At 31.8% G+C, this 19182-nt stretch overlaps 2 protein-coding genes across 4 annotated transcripts in view; one reads left to right on the top strand and one right to left on the bottom strand.

Moving 5' to 3' along the window:
* Positions 1-30: 30 nt before the first annotated feature.
* On the top strand, positions 31-16175 carry LOC143073387 (ras-related protein Rab-24-like). Of its 2 annotated transcripts, XR_012977490.1 has the most exons (8): positions 31-306; positions 1461-1529; positions 5410-5556; positions 6527-6626; positions 8298-8348; positions 10521-10589; positions 10979-13302; positions 13356-16175. XR_012977490.1 is itself a non-coding variant. In XM_076248888.1 (7 exons), exons 1-7 carry the CDS (start codon positions 181-183, stop codon positions 11044-11046), a joined length of 630 nt encoding a protein of 209 aa, XP_076105003.1. In that variant the 5' UTR covers positions 31-180; the 3' UTR covers positions 11047-16175. The 2 variants fall into 2 exon arrangements, 1 of the variants encoding a protein (XP_076105003.1); XM_076248888.1 differs by having other exon boundaries at positions 10979-16175.
* The window catches only part of LOC143073385 (uncharacterized), a 27721-nt gene continuing 23905 nt past the window's right edge, over positions 15367-19182 (bottom strand). For both annotated transcript variants that reach the window (XM_076248884.1, XM_076248885.1), the window contains exons 6-9: positions 18304-18382; positions 17750-18045; positions 17121-17361; positions 15367-16437 (exon numbers count right to left, since the gene is read on the bottom strand). In XM_076248884.1, the coding sequence (XP_076104999.1) occupies positions 16184-16437; positions 17121-17361; positions 17750-18045; positions 18304-18382 (870 nt within the window). In that variant the 3' untranslated portion in view covers positions 15367-16183. The remainder of the gene's footprint in view (positions 16438-17120; positions 17362-17749; positions 18046-18303; positions 18383-19182) is intronic.

Below are 19182 nucleotides of genomic sequence, written 5' to 3'. Positions count from 1 at the left end.
TTGATACAGATTTTAAAACTGAAAGTAGAAGTGGGAAGAACAATTGTGCTAAATTAATAGTCCCATGATATGATATCCTAGGAGCTATTAGTTTTAAAATATGACAGAATAAGTTGTTCAGTTTAGTTGTTATCGATTTTGATATGTATTTAATTGACCAATTTTAACAAGTTTCCTACAATGAACAAAAGAAAAGAGGGCGAACTGGACATCAAAATTGTTTTACTTGGAAAAGCTTATGCAGGAAAAACTTGTCTTGTACAAAGATATGTCAACCAAATGTTTACTGATACACCTTATCAGAATGTAAGTTAACTCATGGTTAATTCTAACAAAACAGTTTATATGTTGATACCAGTGGCTGGGCCCACTGACTGCCTAAAAAAAGGGCCCATTCCCATCACGCTTCAGTGAGTCCCTGTATTACCAATCAAAATTTTCCTAGAAAAAGAGGTCTTGGCCCTGTCCCATTGTAATCTGCCTCTGGATACTGCAACTGTTGTTTTAAGACTGATCATGATATACTAGTCCAATCTAATTAAAATCAAATCTCCACACTGAATCCTCCAAACTCTGCGAGCCGACCCAGCATAAAAAATGAGCGAGTAATTTTAATTAGATTGATAATAGTCCAAATAACTATGAGGTTCTAATTTTCTGATTTTTCTGTGACACCTTCCAGCTTCCTACAGACTATAATCCTACATTTGATCAAAGGTCAGTCTTTTATAATGATCTGAAAGCAAACAATGTGGATCTTTTTAAAAGTCTTTTAATGTATTAAGGCCTTGTTAAGTCATATAAGGTTTTACTGTTGATAGTGGTCACTATCCTATACAAAATAGCTTGTGTATTACCTTTTGATAATTTATATAGGAAAGGGTCCTCATTGACAGTAAAATCTTCTCTGATCCACTAAACAAACCCGGTGCTTTGATGATGCTGGTTTTAAAACATCCAGGCCCAGACATTACACAATTTTGAATCAATTCCAAGAGGAGAATCAATGACAATGTCTTCATTTATGACAACACAATTAACAAAAATACCCATATTATTTATAATAGACAGCAACCCTGACATCCACTTAATTATAGGTGCCTGACTGTGGAGAGGCACATACAGAATGTGACCAGGTTTAACTTGTAATAAGCATTGTTTAACCTGTAGTTCTCAACCCTCTCTTACCATGGGTTAGTGATAAACAGCATATCTTTATAACAAACTGTAAAAATCAATTGGAAAGCGGCCAATAACTCAACAATTTGGTAAGAAGCACAAAAATAACTCTCATGAAAACAAAAGACACAAATTACCAATTTATGTGTATTCTCAGTTATTGAAAGCTAGATTAAAACCAATTACACATATATAATCATCATTTCTCCCAGACATACAATGTAAGTATCAATTCAGATTTACTATCATTTTAGTGTAGTGACATTTTGTTTCTTTTTCAGACTATTGGAGCAGCATACGCATCTGCTAGAGTTAAAGTAAATGGGAAGACTGTAATACTGAATATTTGGGTAACTAAGACAAAATTATTGTTTAGCAGAAGATAAAGAGAATTTCATAAAAATTTTATAATATTTTGCAGACCTCAAAACATGGTACTGTAGATTTCTATCATTTTTGGAAAGATTAGAACTTGTTCTAAATCTTTACTTAGGCACTGGCCTCCCTAACAACATGACAGGTTAGCTACAATTACTAAATGGATTCACACTGAAATTTAGTTCCCTATAGTTCTCATGTATGTGCACATAATACACATATAAACTGAAAATATGGGTATATTTTTAGAGCAGTTCATTTAAGAATGTATATCATTAAGGTGTATTTATGTGCAGGCTTTTTTTAAAACATTTTGATTAGGTTATTGAGTATTGATACAATACTAGTATGATTGACAACTGTCATTATCAACAAACAAACAGATAAAAGGTAGACCTTTAATTACAATGTCCCACCTCTTTTAAAAAAAACTGTCAATCAAATTGACCACATTACCTTTCAACCTCTGTGTTACATAATTATACAGATTCTTGTCTTACAAGGATAGTTGGTAACATTTACTTAGTAACAGCATTTTTTGTTTTTTTTGCAACATGTTCAGAACAGGCAACATTATTTGGATAAGATATAAACTGCATTTTAAATAAAATTGTGCAAATAAGGAGACTCATGTTATTTAATTTGAGCTCATTTTATCCTCATACTGGAAAAAAACTTTTCCTCTTAAGGGCATACGATACAGTAGAGATCCCTCGTTGATTTTTTCTTAAAATTTTGATAGAAGGTCAATTTCAATGTGTACTTTTCAAATATGCAAAGAAAAAAGTACCTTCATGACTTACTTTTTGAGATAATTTGGTTCGAAATTTGCATATTTGGAAGAAAATCCCTGAAATTTCATTAATAATGACTTTTAAAGAAAGTAACAATACTTTTGAACGAAAAGTCATAACTTAACCGTTTTTTTTGTAAAATATTCCCTTGATCCATGGCATCAACATGCTGAAACAAGTATAAGGTTAATTCAAATCATCATGTTCCGGATTTTGATTGCTATATCCGAAATAAAGAAATTGACCATATTTTTGTTTCTTTTCGGAAGTGCAGAAAAAATATGATTGTTGATTTTTTCCTGAAATTTTGGTGGAGTGTTCTTGAAACAGTACTTGATTGATTGCAAAAGAAAAAAAATGGGGTCCATGTGCTTGTTTTTTCAATAAAAGCCATATACCTTAATTTTTTACGACGTCTGTAATCATTCCCGCCGTACACGAGTTCGCTGTCAAGTATATGCTAGTAGATTTTCACTATTGAACGTGTAGCTATATACTAGTTGTTACATAAATATTGATAGCAGCTACGTAGCTGCTACGATATTGAACTCAACCCCAAACATAAAATGGAAAAATATTTTTGCTAAACATTTACGAAACGAAATTTGGACAGGAACCTTTTCATAATATAAAAAAAGACTATAAAAAATGATTCTAGCAGATTGCTTTATCAGATATACGGCAAAAAAGAAAATCTGATAGAAGTATAAAGGTGCATCTCCGTCCGACATTAGTTCTAAATTGCTTCATGTACTGTAAGGGGATAGATGACATTATTGACATGACAAAATGTGAATCAACTATAATACATTAAGTGAGGCGATACCATAAATTGAATACATTGAAGTACAATAGGGACATGCTTATACAAATAAGTAGACATGGTATGATTACCAATGAGGCAAATCTCAATCAGAAACCAAATGGCTAAACTACTATAGTACATCGAATGGCCTTCAACAATGAGTAAAACCCATACTGCATAGTAAGCTATGAAAGGCCCCTACATGACAAATGCAAAACAACTCAAACAGGAAACTTACGACCTGATTTAAGTACAAAACAATGAACAAAATACAAATATGATGAACATGATACCAAAAGACACCATTTAATTACAAGCCCTTTTAACAGCATGTGAACCGGCGTTTTCTTGTTTTGGTCTATTACATCCAGTGTCATATACAAAAAGAATACAACTAATTACAAACAAACTAACGTGTGACAATTCTGCATCTATAGGTAATATTTTGTTTAAATTCAAACCAAAAACGACACAAATATATTTTTTGAAATCTTTTTAACGGACTTTTATTGACAGTTTTTCTACATACACATACAATATTATATGTTTTTAAAATATCCGAATTAAAATCGGCTATTTTTTTTTATGTACCAATTTCAAGTCTAGAACATGATGAGACACTCTCTTTATTTATTATTTTATTTACGAATAGGGGTGTTATGCGACCTTGTCCACCAATGAGGGTCTCGCACATGCAGTCGGTTTTGTTATTTCATTGATAGTCTGTTAAATTTGGCCTTGCAATGACAATTCTCCGTAAAATTTGGAGGCTGCCAAATGCTAAACAAGAAAAGAAAAAATAGACACAAACTTAACTATTTTGATTCTGATGTTTTTCAATTCAAGATAGTATTATTTACTTAGAATTCATTATCAATAATTGAAAATAACTGTTTTCGTCATGAAAAATATTGCACAGCTGTACAACATGCCGTAGTTATGCCTTTTGTATATGGATTTCAACACCAAACCCGATTTGGATACAATTTGTTAAATTTTTCTCATAATCACGGGTTCATACGTTAAGTTTTCTCATTCTTTAAGTTTCATTAAAATAACATTTGAATGTCATAAATATGCAATTATATATTTGCCGCTGGATGTTAAGCAGCTACCAATTATACTCATTATTAAATAATGCAGGTCGTTTTGTTCCGAATTGTGTTATTTGTAAAATGTTTTTCAGCATGTTACAGTTTAAGCAACGAATAGTAAGATAGACCCCAAATCCTTGACATTTTTCTTTCTCTACGTTAAGCAGATTCAGCTAGGTCGTGCTGTTTTGGCAGTTATTCAGTGCCAGACTAAAAAGCTTCACAATTCTTCTTCCGTCTTTCCATGTTATACTGTCAGTACCCTCTTCTGTGTCTATCACCATTTCTTCAATTTCGTCATGCAAAATTGTTTTTGATTTTGGATTTCTCCGCCTTTTAGAAACGGCATGACCACTTTTTTAGCAGGTACTTTTTTGAAATTCGCGCAATCGAAATTTATGACGTCAGTAAATATTCCGCGAAATATGACTTCTTTTCAAGCAAAGTCGCGAAATGTTAACGTTCTGATTAGAAACATCGCGAAATTACAACGTTCTGGTTACCAACGTCGCGAAAAACAACATGAACAGTTTTGAAAACGTTATTATCTGCCCCTGCTACTGTATCGTATTCCCTTAAACACCTGCTGTTAATGCAATTTTCAGCAATAGTGCTTTATGAATTTTCAATTTCCCCCACCAAACCTTAATATGAAATAATTTAAACTACTCTTTTAATCTTTCCATGAGTGATTTCCATCACTTTGATTATTATCTACTTATTATTTACTAATTGCAGGGTCCTACTTCATAAGTGAAACACAAATTTTCCATGGGCTTTTCATGTTGCAGTGGCAGTCAAAATGTCCTGCCCTTCATCCCAGTCCACCCCTGTTACATGAACTATCTATTGTAATTATCATCATTTTTTTTGGACCTGAACATGCATGAAATATTTACTACTGGACATTTAGCAAACATTAATAAATCCTATCAAAATATATCTTAAGGTCAACATACAGTTTACAACATTACTGAGTATTAGCGTTTAAATGTGATTAAAGTAAAAAAAAAATATAGCTTTTTATGGTTTTATGATATTGCAGGTAATGAGAGGTACAAGTAGTTTCATAAAATTGAGAATGGAAATTGGGAATGTGTCAGTCAGTTCATAAGCAGAATGTGCATATGAGATATGACATATATTTTTATTGTTTTAGGATACTGCTGGTTCTGAGAGATACCAGTCCATGAGCAGGATATATTATCGAGGTGCTAAGGCTGCCATATTGTGTTTTGATTTAACTGATGCTGAAAGTTTTGATAAAGCCAGATACTGGTCTGGTGAATTAGAGCGTAACGAACCTGTGAGTAAATCAAAAAATAAAACTGCTGAGTCATTTCTGGAAGACCCTCTATCAGAAATGCTATGAGACAAAAATTGAATGCAAATAATGTAGAAGATCATGCAGAGCTATGTATACAATAAATGGTATAACCGTCTAATGAGACCATATGTTTTCCCTCAATTGCTAACTATTTTCTGTAAAAATGACATTTGTGAAATTTTTGTGAAAAAACCCTCCAAACTTCTGTATAAGAAATTTCCATGTTTTACAAAAAATATTTCTTGTCCGGATCCACTCCTCAATGAAACCCTTTTCTAACAGAATACAAATAGTGCTTTCATTGTTTGCTCCTCTTATTTTCTTTGTTTATCTCATTGGTCTAAATTGAAGGGAGGAGAATAGGTTGTTCAGAGACAAATTAGAATATTAGTATTTATTCTTTAGTTACAGACTGTTATCTGAATAATTTTTCTCATGTAGGAAATTTGATGTTGATGGCAGATATTTTCAGTCCTCCATTAAACCGATTGCATACAATGTACTTTTGAATTAAGGGATATCTGGGTACCATATGCATCTATGAGAAAGCAAATCAATGAAAAAAACCCCAACTGAATGGTAAAAATACAGTCTCAACAATAGACATATTCTTTACAATTTGTCTATACCTAAACTAAGGCATGTAGATATATGTAAAGACAATTGAAACAGCATTTTTGAAAAGCATGTGTTGGTCTTTGTGTGGTTGATACATTTCTTTGAATTTTGAAACTTGATACACTTTGATGTGAACTTTTTAATTATTTGCCAAATAAGGACTGACCCCTATTTCAGGGTAAACTGGACAAAAAAATATATAGTTTGAGTGAGACATAGTTTCCTTTGAACATAAATTACAATAGGAGATATTTTATCATGGATAATATTGTTTCTTTTCAATAGAACTGAAACATATATTCTATTTAAAAGTATGAACATGTATTTGTAGGACTGTTTAATATATTTATGTGGTACTAAGAAGGATATGGTTGACATAGAACCAGGTTCCAGAGCTACACCACTAAGTCAAGTACAATCATTAGCACGAGGTCAGTATTTTCAGTCAACAGATAGTTAAGTATAGAATAAGTTCAAAGTCAGTTACAGAAGGGAAGAACAATGGGTTGTTGCATCAATGGTAGCTAAAAAAATTCAGTAAAGATTGCATGAAATGCAATCAAAACCTTATGGGACTGACTTGATATTGAAATCTTCCAACTCATCACTTCACAAAATATAGTGAATTGATCATAACTTTCTATATTTCCTATCCATCCTATCCAGGAACATTTCTCGAATGTTATCGAGGTAATTTTTATGCTCAGATATTCAAGACACAAAAGGATGTTTCACTTGTCAAGAAAATAACATAACTTTTGCAATGTGCAAGAATCTAATATCTGTTCTAAAAATAGAATGATATCATTGTTAACTCCAAAAATTGGAGTTATCTTCCTTTGTCTAAAATTGCTGTTAAATCAACTACAACCAATTCTACATCACACTGATAAATTGAAGCAATCTTTACTGTTCAGTGCTTACAAGCACTTTACATTGACCATGTTGACTTTAAATGTCAGTTCATTTAATAATGCAAAGACCTTTATGTTTTTTCTACACAAGTTATCTCATTGTTATATGCTACCAGAGGAATGAAATTACATGATTCCTATGTGAATTCATTGGTTTTCATTTAGCAGGGAAGTCACACTATTGTCGTGCAACCATTGTATTATCAGTTACAGTTATTCCTTAGTATAAACATATTTTATTGTTCAGAAACTAAACTAATAGATGAGACTCAAGTTTTACAACTTAGCAATGTCTTCTCTAGTTGTTCCTTTAAGGGCATACGATACAGTTTTGATCCAGTATTTAAATTTTGATGAACATTTGCATGAAGGTTTTTTTTTACCTGATTAAATCAAATATGTAATAAAAAATGTACCTTCATGTGCTACTTTTTGGGTAAATTGAGGTTCAACTTTCAGATATTTCCCAAAAAATACGGATTTGTGGACGTATTTTTCCTTTGGATAGAAATACATATACTTTTTTGTTTAAAAAGATAAACACGATCTGTTTTTTGTTAAATTATTTGTAATTTATGTGTTATATAAATATTGCATAAATTTGTACATTTTATTTTTGCAAATAACTCAAATTAATCAAATGAATATGAATGTAGCAAAAACCCATAATTTTTTGCTGTATATTAATCAAATTTAAAAAAAGTAAACTATTTATGTTTTCATGAAAATTGGTACACATAATCTTTTTACGTAATCAAACCAAATGTTATTTTAAAAAAGAGAGGTCCATGAACTCATTTTGAAGTAAAATCAGTTTGAATGATAAAAATCAGCCGAAAACTGAATCTTTTCCTGATAAGTCACAGTTTGACGTCGCGAAAATAACAATTTACGTTAGCAACGTCATTACCTCCCCTGTAACTGTATCGTATGCACTTAATGCATCATGATAATTTCTGTTTCAGCTTTTGAATAATTTGTTCCAGTGCTCAGGTATATGTAAATTGGACAGCAAACAAACAACTTAATAGTTGAATACATTTGGGGAAAAAACACAAAACAACTTACTTAGGGTCAGCATGAACTGACAGTGTTATGTGAATTTTATTTATCTATGTTGTACTTATTTGGTAGCTATTTTCATATTAAAAGTACATGTATGTTTACCAAATATTTTTATGCTTTCAGATCTACGTTCTGAATTATATGAAACTTCCAGTACAACTGGAGAAAAAGTCAGTAAGTCATTTTGCTAGTATCAAGGTTTTTATTATATCAACTTCTTTTCTATAGTAAGAACTTGTTTGTTTTGAGAACAGAATTGTATTTTTATCATTCATGTATATTACTTAAATTTTGTATTGCTATGAACAAGAAGATGTGGTATGAGTGCCAATAAGACAACTCTCCATCCAAGTGAAATGATTTGATATTTGGTTCAGAACTTAAGTTGAGCTGTGTGATGTGAGCAATTCAAGTATATTTTGCTGTTACTATTTTTAGCTCACCTGGCCCAAAGGAAACTACTGGGCCAAATTAAACCAAACTTGGCCACAATCATCATTGTGGTATCTATTTTAAAAAATGTGTGGCGTGACTCGGCCAACCAACCAAGATGGCCACCATGGCTAAAAGTAGAACATACGGGTAAAATGTAGATTTTGGCTTATAACTCTGAAACCAAAGCATTTAGAGCAAATCTGACATGGGGTTAAATTGTTTATCAGGTCAAGATCTATCTGCCCTGAAATTTTCAGATGAATCGAACAACCAGTTGTTGGGTTGCTGCCCCTGAATTGGCAATTTTAAGAAAATTATACCATTTTTTGGCAATTATCTTGAATATTATTATAGATAGAGATAAGCGGTAAACAGCAATAATGTTCAGTAAAGTAAGATCTACAAATAAGTTTAAATGACTAAAATGGTCAGTTGACCCCGTAAGGAGTTGTTGCCCTTTATAGTCATTTTTTACCAATTTATTGTAATTTTTATGCCCCACCTATGACAGTACAGAGGCATTATGTTTTCTGGTCTGTGCTTCCATTCGTTCGTCCGTCCGTCTGTCTGTGTGTCCTTTCAGGTTAAAGTTTTTGGTCAAGGTAGTTTTTGATGAAGCTGAAGTCCAATCAACTTGAAACTTAGTACTCTTGTTGCTTATGATATGATCTTTCTTATTTCAAAGAAAATTAGACTTTTGACCCCAATTTCACGGTCCACTGAATATAGAAAATGAAAGGGAGTTTCAGGTTAAAGTTTTTGGTCAAGGTAGTTTTTGATGAAATTGAAGTCCAATCAACTTGAAACTTAGTAAATATGTTCCCTATAGTATAATCTTTCTAATTTTAATGCCAAATCAGATTATTACCCAATTTCACGGTCCATGGATCATGGAAAAGGATAGTGCGAATGGGGCATCCATGTACTTTGGACACATTCTTGTTTGTATTCTTTTACAAAAATCTTCTCCTCTAAAACTACTGGTCCAAATTTAACCATACTTGGCCATAATCATCAATTTAGGTATCTAGTTTTAAAAATGTGTGCGGTGACCCTGCCAACCAACCAAGATGGCCGCCATGGCTAACCATAGAACATAGGGGTAAAATGTTGACCTATAACTCTGAAACCTAAGCATAAAGAGCAATTCAGACATGGGGTTAAATTTTTTGCAAGTCAATATCTATCTGCCCTGAAATTTTCAGATGAATCCAACAACCGGTTGTTGGGTTGCTGCCCCTGAATAGGTAATTTTTAAGGAAATTTTGCTGTTTTTGGTTATTATCTTAACTATTATTATGGACAGAGATAAACTGTAAACAGTAATAATGTTCAGCAAAGTAAGATCCACAAATAAGTCAACATGATAAAAAGGTCAGTTGACCTCTTAAGGAGTTATTGCCCTTCATAGTCAATTTTGTAAATTTTAACAAAATATTTTCCTCTGTAACTAATGGGCCAAGTTCATTATAAATTGAGATAACTGTAAGAAGCAAGAATGTTCAGTAAAGTAAGATCTACAAACACATAACCATCACCAAAACACAATTTTGTCATAAATCCATCTGTGTCCTTTGTTTAATATGCACATAGACCAAGGTGAGCGACACAGGCTCTTAAGAGCCTCTAGTTTTTTAATATAACCGGAGAGCTGTAATATTTTACTCAGCTTCTGTATATGTTGTTGGGATGATTTTAAATTATGATGAGTGGTATGGTTTTAATTTGTTGACCTTAGATAACCCTGTGGAGGTAGAATATGTTTACTCACATTACATTTTCCCTTTACAGGTGAAATAGGTAAACAGAATTCCACTTTTTCTGTGTCAATTCTGTTTGAGACCTGTTTATCCTACTTTTCCTTTTCAAAATGTTTATTTCTATGTTATAAACAATATCTTTACATTGCAGATGAAGTGTTTATGAAGATTGCTACAGATTTTGTAGATAATCTAAAGAACTTGCCAATAGAAAAGCCAAGTAAGTCAAATACCTACCGATAATTCTAGCCTTGGAAATGAAACTGTTTTGCATATTATCTAAAGAACTATGATAAATTAGAAAAATAGTAAGCAGTAAAAAAATCAGAAAAAACTGTATACACCCAAATTTTCAGAAATATAATTTGCACAAAAATGTCAATGGGACTGACACCTACTATTTTTTTGCGCATTACTTTATATTATTTTTCATAAACCACTAATGTTATGGCTACACCGAAGAAAAAGATTAGTGGCTATATATTTTATAATAGTTTGTTCTTGAGAGATTATTTTAGCTATTTTTGTTAGTTTGTCAACTAGACTCTGTATAATTCAAAATAAAAAAATTGTAAAACATCTCAAATCTTTGTTTTCTATTTTGTTAAGGAACAGATTCATTCCGAGTATCCCACCCTACAGATGGCCAGAGAAGAGGCTGGTGTAGTTCCTGTTGACACCAGTGTATGCTGTGCAGTGACTGCCATGGCTTTGGTTGTGCTGTTTCAATTCCAGATATATATTTTTGTTTTGTTTTTAATGAATAGATATCTTTTGGTAAAGATGTGCAGTATGGGCTGTCTGAACTATTTGTTCTGTTTCTGTTTTCTATAGAAGACATATTCTTTATTTTTTCTGAATTTAATTGATATTTTTTTTGGAAAAAACATTGATGTTTCTTTATAGCCACACTACTTCTCAATTGGTCTACTTCTATACGCTTTTCTTAGAATTGAAAGTATCATGGTACATGGCTGTCTGTTCATCCGGTCATTAACATTATGTGTTGTCAAGATGTTGTTGAGGATGTTGCATCAAAGCAAATTGTAAATGCATAGACAAAGATATAGTCTGTTACATTTTCTTCTTTATTTCTATTAAAATGCCCATTTATATCAATGTGATCAAAAGAATGGACTTTCCACAATCTGTAACTTGCCTCTTAAGGGCATAGGATACAGTTTTGATCCTGTATTTACAGTTTGATGAAATTTTCCATATGGGCTATTTTTTGCCTGATTAAATCAAATATGTAATAAAAAATATACCTTCATGTGCTACTTTTTGAGTTAAATGAGGTCGAATTTTTGTATATTTGCTCAAAATTCATATTTGTGGCCGTATTTTTCATTTCGGAAGAAAGACATAACTTTTTTGTTTTAAAAGATAAACACAAATTGTTTTTTGTTAAATAATTTGTGATTTCTGTATTTTACAAGTATCCTAAAAAATTATGCATGTTTTATTCAGAAATAACTCATATTTATCAAATGGTCATGAATTGAAAAAAAAACGTCTTTTTTTGCTGTATATTTATCAAAATTAAAAAAATTGCACTATTTACAGTTTTATAAAATTTGGTCCACATAATCTCTCTGCAAAATAAAACAAAATGTTGTTTTAAAAAATAGTGGTCCATGCACTTGTTTTCAAATTAAATCAGTTTGAATGATAAAAATCAGTCAAAAAATGCATCTTTTCCAGATTTGACACAGTTAGACGTTGCGAAAATAACATTTTACGTTAGCAGCGTCATTACCTCCCCTGTAACCTTATCTTATGCCCTTAAGTTTGTTAAGTGTTTTTTTGTGGTACATGCTCTTGCATTTAAAAAAAATCTGGATCCTTAATACATTTATATTTTTCAGTCAACAAATCATATTTACCATATCAGTTTCTTAGAAGGACATACAATTTTTGACTGTCAGATCTTCTTACTCCGAAGAATTTCATATGACTGAAAGTCAAATATATTATTAACCATTGATGCCTGAAGTTAATATGGACAAATGTTCAACCCACTGACTGAAATTGAACTTGTTGGATATTTTTTGTTTGTTTGTAGTTTAGATATAAAATTTATATTTTGTTTTCATATTTATATTTTTATAAAGATTGGTGCCAAACTTTTCAGTTTAATGCTGTTTAGTTTGTGTTGTCTGCCAATGTTAATGCATAATTTGTTTATTCATATTTAATGGTAAAATATTGAATACATATCCATGTGTTAATAAACATGCATAAATTAGAATGTTTATTTGTAATGTAATGTATATGTATCAGGTTTGAAGAACCAGGTTCATGGAGAAGGATTTACAAATAACGGTTGACTATGATAGTGACTGCCAAAATTCAGCCTCTTGTAGAAATTTCTTTTATGAACCCAATTGCATAAAACACACATGTATACAGTATAAAGAAAACACTTATCGTGACTGGAATCTATTAAGTAAGGTATTTTAAATGGTCTTCTTGAATAAAGAAATTATATCGTAATCAGAAAAATTATATACAAATAATTTTAATCAAATTAAGTATCATTCGATCTAGTCATTCTGTATGTATTAACCTCTAAATGTCTTTCTGGATATATGTATCTTAGGGTAACTTCTCATGGAGATATCTCCTAGATCACTTTATATTCATATCCACGTTTATCTAAGAGGTTTATATAATATTGATGATAGGCTAATTTTTGAGAGGTGTGTGATAAAAAGAAATAAATGTTATTGCTACGGGGCAACATTAAGTTTTAGGGCTAATTTTTCTAGTACCAAATTTACTAGTTTAAGAGTAGTCACAAGTATTTTAAAAATCTTTAGAACATATTTTCCCCCCAATTGAAACTATGTAGAGAAGCTTTCAACAGCTTTCAAGGGAGATTAATTAGCAATAGTAAAAGTAATAAAGTTGAGAATGGAAAGTGGGAATGTGTCAAAGAGACAACCCGACCATAGAAAAAACAACAGCAGAAGGTCACCAACAGGTCCTCAATGTAGCGAGAAATTCCCGCATCCGGAGGCGTCCCTCAGCTGGCCCCTGAACAAATATATACTAGTTCAGTGATAATGAACGCCATACTTATTTCCAAATTGTACACAAGAAACTAAAATTAAAATAATACAAGACTAACAATGGCCAGAGGCTCCTGAATTGGGACAGGTGCAAAAATGCGGCGGGGTTAACCATGTTTATGAGATCTCAACTCTCCCCCTATACTTCTAGCCGATGTAGAAAAGAAAACGCACAACAATACGCACATTTAAAATTCAGTTCAAGAGAAGTCTGAGTCTGATGTCAGAAGATGTAACCAAAGAAAATAAACAAAATGGCAATTGTGGCCAGTATGATTAAAGATAGACTTAATTTGTAATATTTCTAGCTCAAACATTTTATTATTCATACCAACAAATCAGTTTAAATGCTTTACCTTTAGAAAACATCAAAAACATTGTTATTATCTCCCCTGATGTTTGTAGGTATTTCCTCATAATAGTAAGAGAAAGATAATAGATAGAAACTAAGAAGGGACTTAATACATGACTACTATTAATGTACATCTTTTTTATTAATATATATATATTTACAAATAGTCAATACAAATAATGGTTGTAAATGCAAAAGTATAAAATACATAAATAAATAACAGCTTTCAATATTGTATAAACTTCCAAAAAGTGTAAAATAGCTAGTAAATCTTTTGTTCTGAATTATGTTTCTCATGTAAAGATCTCATTCTAAAATTGTAAACACAACATAAAGATGTCAAATTATAATTGATTTTCTTAGAATTCTTTTTTTTATTATTTCATCTAGTCATTTACATTTATGTTCTGTTTCTCTGTTTTTGTTAACAAAACACATTTCCTCTTTCATTTTTATTAATTACAGTTTGACAAAGTAGAATAATGGGATTTAATGTATACTTTGAATACTTTGTATTTAGACAAGTAACTGCATTGGTGGAACCATGAGGGAGGTTCCAGGGGTTGGCATACTAGGCATACAATACAGTTTTGATCCCAGTGTTTTTTTTAGAAATTTGCATGCAATTATTTAACATAATACTCCAAATTGACAACAACACTTCAAATGGTCTGCAATTTTATTTGCTATGGTCTACATGTTTCGCCTGCAAGGCAGGCTTCATCAGGACAATTTTTATACAGAAATTAATCCCTGAAGTACTCAAAGTGGTGCGAATTTGACGTCGTCATGGTGAGAGAAACAATGAAAAGTGAAAGTAGCAATACAGAGTTATAAATAGATAAGATAAATATAGAAAATTAAAGTTTGTTTACAATGTAACTTGAGTTTGTTTTACTATTATATGATACATGAAATTGTTCTTTATGCTTGGTATCTAATTGGACGAACTTCCCATGGTTCCTACCACTTAAGTACTTCAGGGATGTATAAAAATTGTCCTGATGAAGCCTGCCTTGCAGGCGAAACATGTAGACCATAGCAAATAAAATTGCAGACCATTTGAAGTGTTGTCGTCAATTTGGAGTATTGTTTTAATGTTTCATTCATTTGCATAATTTGACAACCCTGCATAACAAGGTATCCACTTCAGGGACTCTATCGAAATGATTCACACAGGCGTTGGTTCACCTCATGGAATTTAATTATTTAACATGTTCATGTCATGCTATTCTTGGAGAAAAATACGGTAGAATTTTAAAACTTTAACTCAAAATTTCACTTTTTTTTACATTTCTATCCTTTGAACAGACATGCAGGATTGAAATGTCAAAAACCTGAAATTTAAGGCAAAAGATAAGGCATTACGTTTTTGTTATTAAAGATAAACAAAGGGATATTTAGAAAACAACATTTGGAATATAATAGTTATGTTACTAAAATAAATCATGTGATTTGTTCATGAAATATGATACAATTTATTTTCCAAAATGATAAAGCCTATTGTAATATTAAAGAAAAAGAGGAGTCCATCTACTCATTTTCAAGCTAATGAATAAAATCCATTGATCTTTTCCAAATGTGTTATTTGTTGACATCACAAAAAACATTTTTTGTTAGCAAAAACAATACCTCCTCTATAACTGTATTGTATGTCCTTAAGTATAAAATAAAGTTGTTAGGATATGGCTTTTACAATATCACACACCATTTTTAATCTTCAACCAAAACAATCCCTCGAGAAGAGTTCTAAGGACTATACTGGTGTTTTGGGATGATATGGATGTGAACTTTTTAAAATTTAAGGCCAGAGGCAAAGAGAGGTCCTTGAATTCAAGTTATGTACAAAATAAACTTGTTTCCTCTAAATTAGAAATTTCAGAAAAGGATTTTTAAGAAACTTCCCACTCTTGTTTAATCAGATACAGCTTTAATAAATGAAATGCATTAACCTGGCTTTGGATTTAAAGCCATGCATTTATTCAGATTTCAGAAGATTATTTTAAATGAACATTTAAAAGATAAAAGTGGTTGAGGCTGAAACTTTTAAGTGATTTTGTAAGGCACCAGAGAAACAGAACATTCATTTCAAATTTCAGTTTTTTTTTTTACATTTACCTTTTTCTAAGACTACAATAACACTGTGACATTCTTTTTTTTCATATTTTTATATTATAATTTCATGTTATGTTATGTTTTTTGTTATGTTTGAAGAAACCAATTTAACCTTTACATTGATTATAAATTGTCAATTTTGATTACAATAATTGCAATCTATCCTCAGTTTATACATTATGTAATTTGTTAATTTCCTTCAGAGAATATTTGATTTATTGCAATCTTTTAATGTGTCTTGTTTCAAAATAAAATTATCTATTTATCTTTTCCTTAATTTTCACATTCAATCATATCAATCCCGGAATCATGTGATTCATTCAACTCCTTCTTTGACAACAAGTCTTCCTGCCATGCAGTCTTGACCGCAACTGGCATTTTTCCTCTTCCCGTTCCTGGGCAGCTCTTTGGACGATGGTCTTTGTATGTTGCATTGTATGTGGTTTGGAAGTAAAATATGCCATCTTTATTCAGCTGTCTATGTTCTGAGGAATGTCTTATTATTTCTGCTTTTTGTGCTAGTTGTCCTGCAAATGGATAGAAATTTCAATTAAAAACATATTAACTTTTTTCATGACCCTACTTCGTTCAATTTTTTGAATTTTCTCCAACCACATAAAATACCAATAGATGACATAGATATCTAACAGACAATATGCAGTCTTCATCAAAAGACTTGTTTCTATAGGAAATTTTTAACGAATCCCCCTCCTTACCTAGATCAAATGACACCTCCTGTCTTGGATCATAAAACTAAAGCAATTCCATTCTTTACATAGATCAAAGGACTAAACAAATTCCCCTCCTTTCCTGGATCATAGATCAGAGAACTAAACCAACCTCCTCCGTACCTTTATTAGAGATCTGACAAAATATACTCCCTCTATTACTTTTAAAGTGCCAAAAAACAGAAAGCAGGTGTCTGACAGGTCACATAAGTACTCCATAAAAATAGTTACAGTCAAGCTGCAGACTAGATGTGAAGTTGTTTTCATATCGGAAAATTTAAAGTATCTGCAAAAAGGACATAGATACTTGGGAAAAATGTTTGTACCTTACAACTCATCACTGTCAAACTACCGAACCTAACACAAAGTCTTTCTATAGGTGTGACAAAATATTGTCGGAAGAACAAATCACAACAGATACAGTATACAGATGAAACCCTATAATATACTAGTAGTATATTCTATTAAAGTAATATGAGTACCTGTGTAACATTTCCTATGTGTTGATTCAAACTCCATTTTGTCTCTTGGAGGATTGTATTGACTTTTGACAAGGAATGTTTTTGCCGGTTGTGCTCCCCTCCATTCTTTAAAGGTGTTATTGTATGTTGATGATGGTTTAAACGCTTTACCATCTCCACTTGCTTTTATGATGTCCTCTTCCCTGGGTGGTGGTTTCATAGAAGCTGCAGCTACTATCACTTTAGGATCATCATAGTCCATCTTTAGAAATTAGAGAAAGCACATTTTTGTATAAAACTAGCATCAGCAGATTGGTTACACCAGGTCAGAAATTTGAACTTTTCCACTAGCATAGTTTATCAGTTATATGGTAATTTTTGTAAATTTCCTATTACAAAACTTATAATTTATGGATTTTGTGACAAGAATTAATATAAATTGATAAGTAAACTATGCCGGTATTGTCCTGATTTCCCCTAATACTAACTACCAACGAAAGTTCAAACAAATATCATCATTAAATAAAATAGAAACAGAGGGAAAAATGCACTCCTCCATGCACATCCTTAAAAAATGAAAGTTTTTAGTAATGGTTGTAGGTATATATATATTTTAAATTACTGTATGAGGTATGTATTTAATGACTTACAGAGTATGTACTGTTTAATGCCATGCCTTCCATTGGCTGTTTGTATACAGGTTTCCTGCCCCACAAAGGAACTTCTGGTTTACTGACGGTCCATGCCTTGAATTCCTGATTCTGTGTAGTTGTTCCATCAAATTTTATGGAATCATCCCTGTAATTTGTCTCCTCTGGTTTACATAATGTTCGTTTCTTGACATTCCAGTTGGCTTTGTAATCAGCCATAAAGGTTGAGATCATTTCTCCCTTTTTTGGATCAGTAACTGGGCTGGGATTCTCCGGAGTTTTCTTGTTTGTTGTGACTGAAAAAAAATCATATAAGTCAAATTTCTTCACTCTGTTTTATCAGATCATCATAACTTTTGAAATCTATGGTTGTATTTCAAATATTAAAAAGTAAAAGTATATAATATAGACTTGTTTACAACTCGAGTCAAAACATTAACCATAAACTTGCTTTTTTATATTACAAATATCCATGATCATTATAACGGTGACATAGAGTGTACACCATTGACTTCAATCTTCAATAATGTTTTCTATTGTTAACTTTAGTATACCATCTTCTTCAGGTGGTGGAATACTGGATTTTATCTTGGGATGACTGGGTTTTTGCTCTGGCTTATCTTTACTCTTTTCCTACAATGCAATGATAAGTAATTATTCATACCAAGGCATTTTTATTTTAGAAATATATTGAGCAGGTTTGATTTTTCTACTTTCATTTTCTCACAAAAACACATGTTTTACCGTTAACTGTTAATAGTTATCAAAGGTATCAGGAATATAATTTAAAAATATTTTTCAGTATAAGGTCATGGATAGTAAACTGCACATTACTAGCCTAGAAAACAAAGAAATAGTGCTGTCAACATCAAATACGTTAATACAGTATTACAAATGAGACAGGAAATAATAATAAACAAAAATAAAAACATTGATTAACAAAATTTTAATCTGCTAACCGAGTCCAGGGGCCCACTGACTGACCTAAGAGGGGGCCCAGTCACGCTTCAGTGATTCCCTATATAAGCAACCAAATTTTTTCCCAAAAAGGCCCCCCCCCCCTAAATCCGCCTCTGGAGTCCCTGTGGTTACAGTTTAAGAAAGGGTATCATCATCGTCAAAATGTGTGAGAAGATGTTATCAGCAACGTCACAATGTGTGAGAACTTACCATCAACGTCACAATGTCAATGTGTGAGAAGATGTTATCAGCAACGTCACAATGTGTGAGAAGATGTTATCAGCAACGTCACAATGTGTGAGAAGATATTATCAGCAACGTAACAATGTGTGAGAAGATGTTATCAGCAACGTCACAATGTGTGAGAACTTACCATCAAGGTTACAATTTGTGAGAAGATTGTATCACTAACGTCACTCAATATGTGTAAAAAGAGGTTATCAGCAACGTCATAATGTGTGAGGAGAAGTTAA

Source organism: Mytilus galloprovincialis, chromosome 4 (genome assembly GCF_965363235.1).
Source record: "Mytilus galloprovincialis chromosome 4, xbMytGall1.hap1.1, whole genome shotgun sequence".
Lineage (NCBI taxonomy): Eukaryota > Metazoa > Mollusca > Bivalvia > Mytilida > Mytilidae > Mytilus > Mytilus galloprovincialis.
Note: the sequence above shows the minus strand (reverse complement) of the source record. Positions and strands in the feature narration are given on the sequence as shown.

Coding starts and splice junctions, on each gene's coding strand:
- LOC143073387 (XM_076248888.1), top strand. CDS start 181: ATGAACAAAAGAAAAGAGGGCGAACTGGACATCAAAATTGTTTTACTT. Junction 5,557..6,526: donor AATTAGAGCGTAACGAACCT/GTGAGTAAATCA, acceptor ATGTATTTGTAG/GACTGTTTAATATATTTATG. Junction 6,627..8,297: donor AGTACAATCATTAGCACGAG/GTCAGTATTTTC, acceptor TTATGCTTTCAG/ATCTACGTTCTGAATTATAT.